Source organism: Ooceraea biroi, chromosome 4 (assembly GCF_003672135.1).
Source record: "Ooceraea biroi isolate clonal line C1 chromosome 4, Obir_v5.4, whole genome shotgun sequence".
Taxonomy (NCBI): Eukaryota; Metazoa; Arthropoda; class Insecta; order Hymenoptera; family Formicidae; genus Ooceraea; species Ooceraea biroi.
Genome location: NC_039509.1, coordinates 7212899 through 7228175, shown reverse-complemented (window position 1 = coordinate 7228175; position 15277 = coordinate 7212899). Strand labels below are relative to the sequence as shown.

The 15277-nt window shown below is 50.2% G+C and overlaps 1 protein-coding gene across 1 annotated transcript in view; it reads left to right on the top strand.

Moving 5' to 3' along the window:
* The first annotated feature begins 3918 nt into the window (after positions 1–3918).
* Positions 3919–15277, top strand: part of LOC105282577 (ephrin-B2) — a 48049-nt gene continuing 36690 nt past the window's right edge. Inside the window, exon 1 of the mRNA XM_011344635.3 lies at positions 3919–4071. Within this exon, the coding sequence (XP_011342937.1) occupies positions 3953–4071 (119 nt within the window). The 5' untranslated portion in view covers positions 3919–3952. The remainder of the gene's footprint in view (positions 4072–15277) is intronic.

The following is a 15277-nucleotide window of genomic DNA, read 5'->3' as shown; positions in this document are numbered from 1 at the left end:
CGCTTTGCTGCGCTGCCTATTATTCGCTCGCTCGCTCGCGAGAACGCGCTGTCATTAGCGCAACAAGCGCGGCTTAATGACAGTCATCTGTTTAATTAATAAACTCGAATGCTAATAAATCAGCCGGCGATACGTAATAAATGCGCGACCGTAATTTCCGAGGAAACCGTCGGGAGTCCGAACCCCGGGAGTGCGCTATCTAATCGTCGTTAAATTCATTTCGCGATAAACCAATGAAATGACATGTCACGATATTGCGTATGCGTGCCGATCTCGTTTACCAAATCGCCGTCATCCGCACCGGCGGACATTAATCCGGGTAACGCCGTCGATTTCGACCTAACGAGGTCCATCCCTTATCTCGGGTTTTGGCGGAGTTCGCGTTAATTAAAAAAAACTGCGGCTGGAGCGTGGAGGGGCGGGGAGAGGTGAGAGAGAAAGCGTAACACGTACAAAATGCAAAACAGGTACGAGCCTCGTTCCCATCGTATATTAACGATTCGACGCTTCAGTGGGAGGACGAACGCAACGTCCTCGGCGCCACGGGTCCCGATAGAATTCGAAGCGTTACATTAGTCCGACTAATGACCGACATGACTGTCCGTGGGTAGATACCGGTTCTCCGAGGTCTCCGAGAGGGAGCATGCCCCGAAGATCGTTGCACACGCGAAAGCAATACAGAGAACGATGATCGTCTCTCAGCGATGAGGGCGCCACGTACTCGTGAAGCATCCGCAGAAAATCTGTTCATGCGCATCCGCGAAGAGAGTGTCAGATGAGGCAACCGTCGAAACGCGGTGACTAGCGTTCTTGCGTGTTCTCCTTCAAAGAGAAATAATTTTTTCTTTAAAGGAGACATACGGACAAGATTAGTTCGAGATCATCTTATCAATTTAATTCTGCTATTGTAGGAGCTAAACGTTAAATAATTAAAGGATGAAATAATGATCGTCTATCAATGTGGTACATTCGGTCCAACGTAATTCTCAAAATTTCAGGCTCCTTTCCGATCAGCCGAGATATTTCACGCGAACGCATTAGGCGATACTCAGATTAGATCCCCGAGTGTAAACGTTCGCCAAGGGAGAGTCTGCTCCAAACTTGTTGGGGAGTGCACCTTCCTAATAATCCCACGTTTAGCAGCACGTACTGCCACGGGAAAGTTTTCCCAGGATACCATTTCGGAGTGACGCATCTCTCTCTCTTTCTCTCTCTCAGTAGCGGAACGGGAGGACAAGGGTGCGCCGGAATTAGAAGAAACGCGGCACGCTCCGAGATTGTAACAGGAAACGCGAGCTAGCGCCGATCGTAAGTCACAAGCGAGCACTCTCGCTCTTAAAAGCCCGCAGCTCGAGGAAAGAGAACGGCGCGGTCGCGACGCGCGCGCTAATTCATAGCTCGCCGAGAGAGAAGGACGAGGGGCATCCTACGAAGGGCAGTTACGCTGCTACTCCTGCTCGGCTGCGTCGATTACGCGAACCGGAAATTCGCACGGTAATGAGGCTTAAGGGACGCCGGTGCAATCAGTATGGCCGAACTCGACCGAGGAACATCTCTCGCCGCGAGTCGCACTACCGAAATTAAATTCCTGGTGAGTTACGCGGTTGCCGAGGCGGATTCATCACGGTGGTTGCTTTTCTTAACGAGTGTCAAACTGCCACCTCCCTCGCCCCGTCGCGTCGCTCCGGAGATGGTCGACGCAGAGACGTTTGCGCTGGCGTGGAGCATCGCCGGGGCCGAAATAGCGGCTGGCGTGTGACAGTGGAGCCTGTTTGATCTGCTTTGTGTCAGGCGCGTCCGGCGAAGTAATAAGTCGAGAAAAAATCGGAGCAGAACTCTTTGAGCCCGTCGAGAGAAACTCACGAGGAGGATATCGTGGAGTTTTTTCAACGTATGTATTATTCATTTATTAAGAGACAGATCACGTGCCAATGTCAATGTCTCGGAATAGAAACAACTAGTGTCACTTTGCAACTCAAAAGAGACCGTGACGTACTCGAATACAAAACGTTTGCTTCTATACCGTGAACCCGTGAAATAAATAAGCATCGGTTGTCCGCTTAAGCTTCGACGCGAGAAAATCGCGTTATTCTCACAGTGGATCCACGAAACCCCCTCGAGACCGTACATCGACCTAAATCGAATAGGAAACTCGCGGTGAGTCGCGACCGCACACTGTACACTCCTTCGATCTCTCGTCTCTGAACGAATGCGCGGACGGGGAGCGACGGGGAGAGAAACGCACTTGCGGAAAAACTTCCGTCACTGTGACCGCAACGTCGCGTCGTCTCCGGCCACGGTGGTGACGACGGCGGCGGCGGCGGTGGCGGTGGCGGTTACGCAGGCGACGAGCGAACGCGCTTCCACCCGGAGAGAGGAGAGAGAGCTGCTCCAGAACTCGCGTCTCGCGAGCGGGCGGCGTAATACCGCCGCCGTAGCTGGCGGGAGTCGTGGAGCCCGAGAGAGCCAAAGAGGCATACACGCGCGAGAGGGAAGCGGCTAGGGTCTCGCCGGCTTCGTGCGAGTTCGCCGGCGTTCGGTGCTCCCCGACACCCTTCAGCCGTCGCCAGCCGCCGAGGCTGCCGACGCGAGACGAACGGCCGCGACGGCCCGCTCGGCCGACAGACGCGTCCGCGACACCGAGCAGTGAGGTAGCTCGTTCGCGCTCAGTCCAACGAGAGAGCCCGGAGTCTCGTCGAGGTGTACGCTCTCCGGCCGCTCTCGCGTACAATACCACCCTGAGTGACTTGGTCCGTCGTTACGGGAGGAGCCGCGCAGGAATAGCGATAATTATCGTGGATTTGCGGTACGACCGAAACGACACGTCGGCGAATTTTTGTATTGAAAGTTTGTTCGGAATTCTCCGCGGGAATCCGTGGGAGTGTGCGACGTGGAATGTGCGACTCGACGCTCCAGTGCGAAGATACCCAGTGCGAGTGCGAGTGCCGGAAGGGATAACCAGCACCCTTCCGTTTTCAGTGAGATTCCAGTGATTATCCTCGCCGGCAGTGAGATTTACGTGTTGACCTCGTAGTCGGAGTACGGATCCAACGGTCTCGGCGGCATCTCTCGGGCCTCTCGACGGATAATGTGGAGGTACGAGACGGTGCGATTGAAAAGTGTCAAGATTGCGAATTCGCGAGTCTAGTGTCCGTTCACCGAGTACTCGTTTCACGCGAGTTGTCAACTTCCGAGCTGATAAGCTCCGATCTGTGACATGCACCGCGCTGTCGCGTGCATTCGCCGGATCGAGTGATCGACGCGGCGTGCGACGGACAGTGCTCGTGCTCCGAAACGGTTCCCGAGAGCGCGTTCCGCGTCTCGCTGCGTCCTCGCTGTCATCCCCGTGGGATCCCGGGAGCACAACTGAGCCAATGAACGGCCTGACGGACCGTCCAGGTCCAGGCGAGAGAAACACGGGCTGGATCCATGGGACCGGCGCTACCGCGGACACCATCGACAACGGCGCGTCAAGAGAAGCGAATCGAGTCTGATTGCTCCTTTGTCGCGCGCTACGAAGACTCGCCGATCGCCTGAAGCGTAGTGATTTCTCTTGAAGAATCGGAAAAGGGATCATCGAGGATCGTCGAGGAGCGCCCAGAACCATCATCAAGGATCATCATCGGGAGTCATCGACCATCGAGGAGACGGAGGCATCCTGGAATTCTTCGGATCCGCGCAATGACGGTGTGAGCGACAGGGTGTTACGCGACGAGCTGGACAGGGTGGATACCGGGCGTCGCAGGATCCGTGGGGGCGAGTCGCCGAAGATACAGTCAAAGTGGAGTGTGGATGTGGTGGAGGTGCGACGGTGGTGGAAGAAGTAGGTGGTTGCTGTGGACGACTGCGACGGGTGGTGCTCGTGTGGTTGGTGCCGTTGGTGGTGATTGTTGTTGCTGCCGTGCTCGGGTACCCGTGGTGACGGTGCTACGTCGTCGTCCACGTTGTTACCATGGTTTCCACGTCCTTCGTGACTCTGGTGTTCCTCGTGTGCCTGCAAACGGTACTACTGTCGACTGTGAGCAACTGCGCGAAGACGATCAGCATGTACTGGAACACCACCAACTCCATGTAAGTGCGCCGTCTGGACGCGATCTCCTTCGTTTCCCTCGAGATCGTCTCGACTGTCGACGACGACGATCCAGCGGTCGATCATGTAATTATCGAGTGTACTAGTTCCTGTGAAAAGAATGTAAAGTGAAATTTTTGCGTAAAATTGGTGATTGGATTAATTCATTCCATGCAGAAACCACATTCGATTCGAGCAGGAGAATTAAGATGAAAGAAGTGGAATATGTGTTTTGTGAGAATTGCGTGATCGACTCGCTGTGCTCGAAAAACACTCGACAAGAAACTTGATAACATAAATTGTTCTACTTGTATCAAAGTACTGATTTGTGTACGCCATTTGTGATGGCATATTCGCGCGCGTTCAATTACTCCTATATTTGAAATCTGTATTTGTTCCTGTCCTCGGAGAGAAATTGTGTAAAGTGAAATCTGATTTTGTGCAAATTTGGGGATTTCATGATCGCAGTTTTTTAGAATGGCATATCATGTCTTAATGTACGATATCAGTAATATAATATTTCTACGAAACTGCTTGTATTGTGGACTTTCATTGCACGCTTGATTACAAAAGTGACAGTTGAATATAAGTTTTTATTCGCATCAAATCTTCAATCGAAATTCGATAATTACTTTTAATATGAAATATGCAATGGAAATGCAGATTTCGATATTTTATATAGTCCACATGGCTTATTAAAGAAGAATAGACACGTACACAATTACGTGTCAACATATCTGAATAAGTTCAACTTCACCTGCTGCCCTCATTCATACTGGCACTGCAGAGAAATTTCCATAAAACTCGACGTCACGACAAATCTTTCTCCAATATTTTTCTCCGCCGTTTTCCCGGCATCCCGGTCTTTCCCTTTGTCGTTAGTGAGTCGCGCGAACGAAGAGAACTATATCGCATTTGGCGCGCGTGCCAAGACGTTTAGACTCGCCCGAGTGTGCTGCAAGCGAGCGTTTTGCCGGCGAATCGATTTCTCACGGCGAAACCGACATCGTCGTCGTCGTTTCGAATAACAGCCACCCTTCTTTTCTCCCCGTTGCATCTCGCCCTCTCCGCTTCCGGCGAGCTTTTATCGCGCCGGGCGTGGTATCGCGTCTGCCAAAATTGCAGCAGCGCCGTATGTACGTGCGACTTTAATGCGCCGGGGAATTGGCCGATCTCGACCGTGTCGTTTCCTCGTGACGTCCAAATTGCAGGCGATCGCGAGGAGAAAGAGTGGCGGAAGCGACGTGTCAGAGCCGCGTCGGGATTATGGCAGCCGCAATATCGTAAGTCGAACGGTGCAGCCGCGCGAGCGAGCGCGTGTGAGCGGCGTGCTCGCATGCAAATCGAGGAAAGTTCGCGCAACGGTAGCGGTAACCACCAATTCTGTGATTGATGGGGGAGAAGTAATTCCGTAACGTCGAAAGTCGAAACTTTGCGATATTGAAAATTCCACAGTCGAAAGTTGAAAATATCCGGACTGCGCAAGCGGAAAATTTCGGTGCCGCGGGCTTAAGAGCCGAAAGTTGGAAATTGAGAAAATTTCCACGAGTTGAGATATTCCGAAATTTCGACGGTGCTAATTTCGTACACGCGAACGGCCATGAATATCGCGAATTTCACCGTACTCGGAGTTGCGAGTCCGGCGAGTATTCTCGACACGGAGAATTTTCCAAGGCAACATTATCCCGTTCCCGCACGGGATTGTGCAAAGGACTGTGTCGTCTGACTGGCTTGGTAACGCGCGTATTGCTAATGCCTTCCCTAATGCGACGTATTTCTCGCGGCGTGCAGCGCTCTTTAGCGGTAATTGATCGATAAGGGCAACCGAACACGACTTGTCCAATCGAGAGTGGCGGCGCAAAGGTGCAACGAATCGCGCATTCATGCACGTGCATATGCGCGTGTGCGTGTGCCGCTGCAACATTGTGACCGACTTCGTAGCTTGGGTCCGCGCTGTCCGCTTGCTTGCATAACTACGCGGGTAAAGTTAACCGCGCCGCGGTCCCGTAACGTTTTTTTGCCGTACAAGGAAACACGGACCTTATACGTACCTCGTTACCCCCCGACGATTTCTTTCGCCTGGTGTGAAGCGGCCTGCGTAATTCGCGAGGGACTTTTTGCCCTCGTCCCGACGACGGGAGATGCATGTCCTCTCTTGGCCCCGCTCGCTCGTGCTACCCGTATTTCGCGTCTCGAATCCGCCGGCTGCTCAACGAGTGTAACGTCTCCATTTTTGCGCCGTGAAAAGAAACCGACCAATTTCCTTCTTGATGTTGACTCTGACTGCCATTAACCGTCGCAATTAACGACATCGATTAATCGCTCGATGATTTCGTTTATTTTCCCGATTCGCCTCAAACTGTAATCGCATTTTTTTTCTTTTATGTCATACTTGATTATCAAGAAATCATAATACGCTTTCTCTTTCTCCGTACCTTTAACGGCAATTTCAAATTGCATATCCTGAAACTATCTATTTTTGTGCCTGCAGCTTAATTCCATTTAACAGAATTATTTTTTATTTTGACGTATTTCTGCTTGCTTCAACGGAAGCAAGACAGCTCTCGTTCGACCACGTTCGGAGTCGGATGTCGCTGGCCCAGCGAAATCCGGACGTTCTATTCTCCGCTTACGGCGATGTCTACCTGACTTTGACGACCTCGAAGTCGCACGTGCATTACTGAGTTACGAGACTATGGTCTCCCTCGCTCGCTCGCAATCGGACGAATGCGTGAATCAGTGAGTGAGTGAGTGTTGCACGCTCGCATACGTGCGAGAATCCATTTCGCGCAGGAGAAGAGGGACGCTGTCAGGCCATCCTCCTCGTGGGACGTACGAGGGGGCAGTAAAAAAGCGCGCACCTCCTTCGCGAGGCCCGAAAAAAAGGGTCCAGAAGGAGATGCGCGGAGAGAAGGGAGACGTGACAAGGCACAAAAAAGGCGCCCGAGCGAAACGGGAGGCCGTAAATCTCGGCCTCTTATTGGGAAATCGAGATTCGTTTTAAGAAAGCTGTCGGCCGTTGCGAGCGAACGAGAGAGACGGCCGATGGCCGCTTGATTATCATAAATCTGCTTCCGCGATGATCGCAGCGACTATCGGATGAAGCGTGAGCTCCGACGTTTTACTGCCTGCTCGTGGATGCCCCTTGAAAGGGATCGTTCCTCCGTATGCGCTTTTGTATGGTTTACCAAAAAAAAGATGAAAGAATAAAGTTTACGCCCGCATTGCGTAAACCAGTGACAGCGTTTCCATATTACGAAAGCCGCATCGTGCTCCATTTCTTTTCCAAGTCGCTGTACAAGTGAGATACACGAGCGAGATCTCTTTCGAGGTATGGCGGTGCGAGGTAACACGCCTGTGTGTGTGTGTGTCTCTCTCTTTCTCAGCACGCGTCGATTTCCACGCGAATGGCCGAAAACACGGGCGGCATCGAGCGATCGCCACGCATCGTCGTTGGAGACTTCAATGCCCGCAACGAACTCGCGCGCTGCTGGACTATTGAACTCTCTGCCTCTCTTCTCTCTCCATCGACGTGTGATGATTTTATCGATTCAGCTAAAAATTATCTCCTGTTTTCAAATTCTTTCTCGCTGGACTTTTATATAATCCTCTTCTCTTGCTCCTCCCTGCAAACTTCAAGATGATCAAGATTGGTGGACGTGTGCATCTGTATTCCAATGAGAGATGTAGATAATTCCGTATTATCGTAAAAAATTGATATAAAATATTTTTTCTAAACATTAAGGTTTTGTAAATAAGTGCTAACTCTTTGTTTCACGCAGTAATCGCAGCTGAAACGACTATCCGTGACAGCTGTGGCAACATCGTCCTTTTTTCCGCTGAGCCTGCGGACACAATCGATATCTTCATATAAGTATCAAATTTCAAGTCTGGTGACAGACTTTATTTCGATATTGATTTTTTGCTCGATTATTACGTCTGATATGTCAGAGCTCGACGTCACTATGAGCAATCTTAATGAATGGCCCGACACCAAGCCGCTACGCCGGAATATATAGAATATTCGCTACCTACCGCGGCCTATTCGTCATATCGTCGGAATTGCTAGCGTCGGGATTTGCCTCGTAGGTGGATCTAAATGCGTCATTGTGTAGAACGACCGCGTCATTCGAAGAATTCGTGCGGTAAATTCTGCGGGTATATACCCGTGCCCTCTGGGGTTCCATTCCTTTCCACGAACGCGCGTGTCATATCGCTCGCATCGTCTCATTTAGATAAGATTTGGATTACCCGAGATGTCAAATATCTCACACGCACTACAATCACTACGTGACTACAATCACGTTCGTTTAAAACTCGTTATCGAGACGCGTTGGATTTCCTCACGGAGTCATGCAGGTATTGCGACATCCAGAGTCGTTTCACGCGACACGCTCGTCCGCGGCAAAATGTTAAGAATTTTCCGCGAAAACGCAGCTTACCCGTTACACTTTAGCGCGAGAGCCGCGGATCCCGTTATTAAATTGCCGTGATGCACACGGGGGGAAGCTCGTTTTTGAGAGCCGCGCAGAAGCTCTTCCTATTATCTGCCCTCGTACCTACCTCGGGTATCGTGGCGCTTTACAGCACCGAGTATTAAGGCAACATCGATTTACAGCCACCGCAAATCAGCGGTTTCCCCGAGGAAACTAGTACCCTTCGTTCCTGAAGGTTGAGAATTCGCTGGCCGATTCGTGGAAATAACCCATCGCATCCGGGCGCACTATCGTCATAGCGAATCACGCGGAAACCCGACGGATGTTTCAGTCACGACGGCCCGTACGGCAGCACGTAGGCGTAAAAATGCGCATATCGGAATCTTAATCGCCGCCATTACACGAACGTTGCTTCACGTCGCCGTAAATTCTACGCGTGCCGCATTAGAAGCCGATTGCGTGAAATAATAAGTATTCTACTGTGCATAATTCAGCCGTAAACTAACATTCATAAACAAGTTTAATAAATCAAGTAATTGCTACAGTGTATCCGTACATGCAGAAGATGCTTTAAGTAATTTTTTCCATTTCTTTTTTCGTTAAAGTCGGGGTGCCTAAAAGCTTAACTGAGAAATTAACATTCCGGCACCGCAAAGTTCCCATCGATTTACATCTCATATACGTTCTAAAGGCGCTTAGCATCCAGCGGCCGATTAAGGTTTCCTCATTTGAACTTTGACCGGGGCTTGCCGCCATCAATCGCCTTTCCTCGGTGCTTATTAGTGGTAAAAGCAGGTCGCAGCTAGGATACGCCGGCGAGTGAACCCGAGGAAGGTCGGATGCAGCGCGCGCGGACGCGCGGCGCGTCACCGGTAGCTTAGCGCCGCGGGCTGTGATTACCAGCGGTGTGAAATCCCGTACTCCGAGGCACACGAGAGCGTATTCTTAAATCGGCAACTTCCCCGAGCAGGGTAGTGTCTAATCGCCCGTCTGGAAAATCGAAAAACTCCATCGTACGATTAACGCGCCTGCTCCTGCTTGCGTCTCGCGCGACGCGCAGCGAGATGGAAGAGACCGAGTGCTGCGGATGCTGCGATTACAGCGACGAATAAAAGCACGATTTGGAAGACGTGGCGTCATTAGGGCGACCTATTAGGGCGATTACGAGCGGAGTCGTGAAGCCCGCGCGAGAGAGGCGAGAACGGCCGGCGCGCGACGGGCCAGCTTAACGAGCCGCAAATTAATTATTCATCATTAAAGCCTAACGGGCTGTCACGTCAAGGGGGAAAACAAGAAGCGAGACGCCGTGGCGACATTTACGAGTGCGCGGACAGCGCGTAAATATCTCCGTGAACTTGTGAGACACCTTCTTCCTGTCTCGCCCTGTCCTAGTCTGTCGGATCGAGTGCCGGGCGATACCCGCGACAACGCTGCGCGATGCCGGACACGGCTGGTCATTATAAACTCGTTTAGAGGCTTATTTATCCGTGTAATACTTTTTTTTCGTGACGTATGTATGACTATTACTGTTACGCTACTGTGACTCAACTGCGCGGCTGCTGCTTCACCATAAAAACGACGGAGGTGTAACGGTAATTTGGTAAATTATTATTCCAAAACAGTTTGATTTAAGTGTCGACAATATCCGTATCCGGCGAGAATAGATTCTTACGACTTGGATTATGACTTACGACAGTCGTAAACGAGACTGTTCACCGTCCAATAACCGTTTTAAATCGACGTCAAGTCGATGAAGCAGACTTGTGTCACAGAAGTTTGCTGTTATTAGCTTTATTATAAGAGAGTATTTGCGAGTAAAAAGACAAACGCTCCACTTTTAAACGTACCTTTCTACTTTCCACCAGACACAGATCGCGCCACTTTCAATCTATTGACGTTACCGTTAGTCCCCCGATCACTCGATGTTCATCCTGAAAGCGCTGCAAAAGCGAACCCGAGATCGAGAGAGCGCATCGGTGCAACGCGCGCGTTTTCCAGTAATTCAGGAAACTGGTTCCGCGCGTTTGCAGCCGTCCGCGGCCAATTCGCGCGGCACTTTATGGACCCGTTCGTACGGTAAAAAGTTCCGGTGCGACGGCGGAGCCACACCCGCTAATCGTCACTCCATATTGGAGTAATCCAAAGTAATCCGTTCCGACGACGCTTCCTGCTCCGAACACGGCGAGCTTCCACTCGAGAGCGAGAGGTCAACCGCTTTACATTTAGGATACGGAAAAGTATACCGCCGCGCGTTACCGGGACCTCATTACGGTTAGTTATGGCGACAGGAGATGCCTGGAAACTGGAAACCCGTCGGGGCGACACTTTCCGCAACGACGAAAAGCCACCATCGACAACGTAATCGAGAGCTGCATCGTCGCAGCTGCAGCTGCTTCCTGTCACAAGGAGAAACCCCGTGACCCGTACACTCGGGAAAGATGAAGGGCCGCCTCACCCCCGTGCGTCCCGAACAGCCCCTGGCGCGGTTACGTGGCTGGCAGGATACTTTACGCGTCGGTCAGGGACAGGCGGCAACCGTGATCCGTAAAACGTGCGAGCACTAGAATTTACGTCGCTATGCCTAATTTCATGTCGTGCCACATTGAACGACGCCACTGCCGAGCGTATCCGTTTCTGTTATTCGAGGGTGGCGTGAATAATAACGTTCCGGATGTCTGATCTGATGAAGGGTCGCGGTGGTGGTTGCGTGGCGCGATATACAATGAGACATAATTATATAAATGTAAACCGTGCGATCTCACGAGGGTGTCGACGCCTCGTCTGCGACGTGACGAAATTAATTGAGTTATTAAATATCACGATTGTGTTCTCGTAATTGCGATTACGTGTAATTAATGCTCTTTCGTGGTTGCTTTACCAAACTGGCGAATATTATTATGACCTTTCACGATTATAATTGAGTGTAATTATTTCGTGAATGTTAATCATGATCCTTGGACCGCCGACGACTTATCCATCACGACTTATCCATCACGAAGTGAATTTATTAATTACGGCATTACCTCTCGAGGTTTTGCGCAATCGCGCGTCTTGGCGTAATTACAACTCTATAGATAAACCACATCAAAGTACCAGGGTTTTATTAATGGCAACGTAAATCTGTTATAATTCAACGTAATTATTACCTAACTGTGTAAAATATGATTAAAATGTAGAAATCATGTTCTCTCTCGTTCCTAATAATCATTCCCGCGAATAAAATAATCCCCAAGCGCGATTTTCGTAATCATAATTCGCGAATCACAATTATTCAACGGTGCAGAAACGAACAACGTGGTGCACCGAGCAACTAAGTCCGATATCAATAACGCGCCGGGACAAACATCGGTTATAAATTCGCGGTAATGCTAAAAATCACGCACCGTCTCCGCGAGATACGAGATGCGCCGATCAGGATTATTAACGGTTACATCGGCGGACGATCTCCGGTAACCGAAACCCTCGCGTCTCAGCGGGTGACATCGCGAGGAAAAAACTATATCGCTGCGACTCGGTGTACCGTAACGCTCATTATTGCGCCGATTAATCCACGCCCACGTTTGTACGCGCCGCTCGTCGTACATCGCGGACGTTTGCGTCCTCCTTGCGTTATCCGCGTTCGGCACGCGATTCCGTCCGCGGGAACGCCATTAATAGCTACTCGGAGGATATCGCCGCGCACTTAAAATAATTGCGGGCCAGACACGAGGGATGCGCCCCGCCCGCGATGCATCTCGGGTTTTGCCTGCGTGCACACGTACACGTGAGCGACGCCGAGTAATTTCATTCCCACGGAAACCGAATGCGCGCGAGAAGACGCTCGTCGGCGTCTGCCGACCTAATTAGCGATCGCGATCGACGGCTTTCCGAGTTTCCACCCGCGTGCGGAATACGTTCCCGACCGCGTCAATCACGGGAACCTCCGTGGTAATTCGGCTACGGATCGAGTGCGTAATTAACAATGGTAGTTATCTGCTTTATAAATTCGACTCCGGTGTTTTGTCAATTTTCAATCTTTTCTTTGTCGGTGAGAAATTATCTTGCGTCTACATTTATATTAACTCTGATAATCTCATCTTAGTTTTGCAACTGTTATTTGTATGATTAAATTACATTGTCGCGTATAGTAGAATTTTTCTTGGGATAGAGCGACCCTCGATCCACCATGTATCGCACGTAAGCATCAACGATCGAGCGATTCTCTCGCGATCGAAACGTCCAATCAGAAGTTCCCATACGCTCTGCTGGGCGTTTTGCTCGTGCGAGCGCAATCGTCATCCCGCCGCACCGGCCGATGAAACGTTGCCCTTCGCGTCCTCCCGTCCCCTATGATTGCCATAGCGCAGCACGTAGTGAAAAGCGAGCCCTAGCACGGCGATCAGTTCCCTCATTCTTCCGAGGCGCGAGTCGTGCGCGAACAGCGAAGAGCCGTGCCGGCGCGACACAATGGCGATTTCCGCTCCGTCACACCCGGAAGACTCGGTGATTTCTAAGGCACGGTGTGTCGGCGAGAGAGTGTCGGGGCATAGGACTCATGTGCTCTCGTCTATGGAGCGACGCACAACGCGGCGAACGAGGGTGGACACGGACTCGAGAGAATGCGTGAAGTGCGTATAAGTGCACGTTCCACTCGCCAAACCGTGGAGAAGATTGCACTTTGCAAACTTGTGTCCGAAAGAGTAACAATAAAAATTCTGGATCGCAACAGTCCGACGAATTATTCAGAATCAATTTCTTCGTAAAATAGAAAATTTTTAATAATTCAAATATTGTATTATATCAGCATCGTTTTAGTTCTCTGAGAATTTATTTAATTTTTTTGATACATGGAGAACGATGTATCCTGCATAAGTACTTACTGCAGCTTGCCAGAACGACGGAATGACACAATTGCTAAATAAATCAAGATTTAGACAAGTATTGATTCAGCACTCACTGCTAACGCTATTAAACGCCATTGAGAGAAATATTTGTCATACTTACGTCGTACCAACCCCCTTGGCTTCGTGTTTCTTCAGGCCACGCGATTGAATCGCATATCGCTCTTCATCCCTTTTCGTCCTTCGCTCCTTTTTTCCGTTCTATTTCTGCACTCCGCGTTTCCTCGTTCCATCCTTCTTCGGTTTCGCCCTTTCTTCCATCCTCGCCACCAATCCGAAAACGCTCGCAAAGACCCAAGGGGCGAGCGAAGCCTTCTCGAATCGGATCCCTTCATTGTCGACTCGGTAATTCGAGAAGGATCGAAATAACCCATTATACCGTAATGAGCGGCGCATTCACGACCGTTCCGCGCGCCCATGAACCTGTACGCATATGCGTGCGGCTGCGTGTGCGTCTCCCATCGTGGTACACTTATACAGCACGGTCCATAAGTTGTGCGAACACGGCTGGCCGAGATACGCGTGTTAAATGGCCTTTGACTGGGGGGAGAACGTACTGCACGTTGTATTGCATTTATTCAAACTCTCATCAGGGAGATTATGCGGAAGCTGATACGCAAGTAGACGTGTGAATCGGCTCTGAACGTGTTTCCGATTCAAAATCCAATTTCTACCAGTCGCTATTATTACTCCACGCGTCGCGATGCTATTGACGTCAATGCTGAAATTGTGCACCTACGCAGATCCGAATCAATCTTAATTCGCTCGTGGGAAAACTGGGGAACGTCGGTGTACTAGACACCGAGTTCTCCCACAACGCAAGAGGGCGACACTCGTTTGATCAAGTACGAGTGAGGACGATCTGCGGACTGACATCTTTCGAGTTGCGACGCGCAAGGTGCGACCTCTCCCCTCTTCGGCCTCGTATAATTGAGGTATACACAAACGCCCGTTGCTTTTTGTCGCCCCGGGGAACTACTTTCTGTATCTGGAAGATTAGTCTTCGCGTACGGCGGCCGCCACCGCTGCCATTACTGCAACGTGACTCTCGTCTGGGGCCGGGCGCATTGTGAGGGTATGAATGACGTCGCAATTATTGCGGCCGCACTTTGTTGCGCCGCGGAAGGCAGAGGGCCTCGAAACGGGGAAGCGTTTAATGAGATAATTTGCGCCCCGAGTGCAGTTCGCGCCGTGGCGACTGCGCTGAAATTTCACCGCGCCCCAGAGTCTTTAATATTTATCCATCTCGTATTCCGTGCAATATTCTCCTGCGAGAAACAGTCGTTACTGCAGGTCTGAAGAAAAACCGAGAAGTTGAGGAAGCCGTGAAGCGAGAAGTTAAGTTCTGGAAACGTACTTAATATCGAGGGTTCTCCTTCGCGACGAGTCTTAAACCGATTTAAACAGATGCTGCGTATATATAAACTTGGATGTAAAATGTGTATAATATATGCCCGAGTTTCAAATGTCATGATTGCAAATAGCTTCGAATTAGTTAACGAATTACATATCTAATGCGTGTTAAATTTTAGAACTCTATAAAATTATAGATATGAATACTGCATATTAAAACATTCTCTTTTTAGCAAAGTTTAAAAAAGAAAAATTGATTTATATGAGACTTTTAAAATATACGCTAGACATTTCACACATGACCTCGTTCTTCAGCATTTTTACAATTTTTTGATTAAATGTCTGTAGTCTTGCGCGTTTCTCTTCCCTTAATTTAGCGATATTAATTCAGGACAATGCACTAATCTCGCGCCGTCGAATAAAAACGACCGGAAGCCCCCTCGACACGGCGTGCAACTTCACGCCGCTCCAAAACAATCGGAATCTCCATACATAACTCAGGCACAAACTCGACGAGGCCCTGTTGAACAAGTTATAAA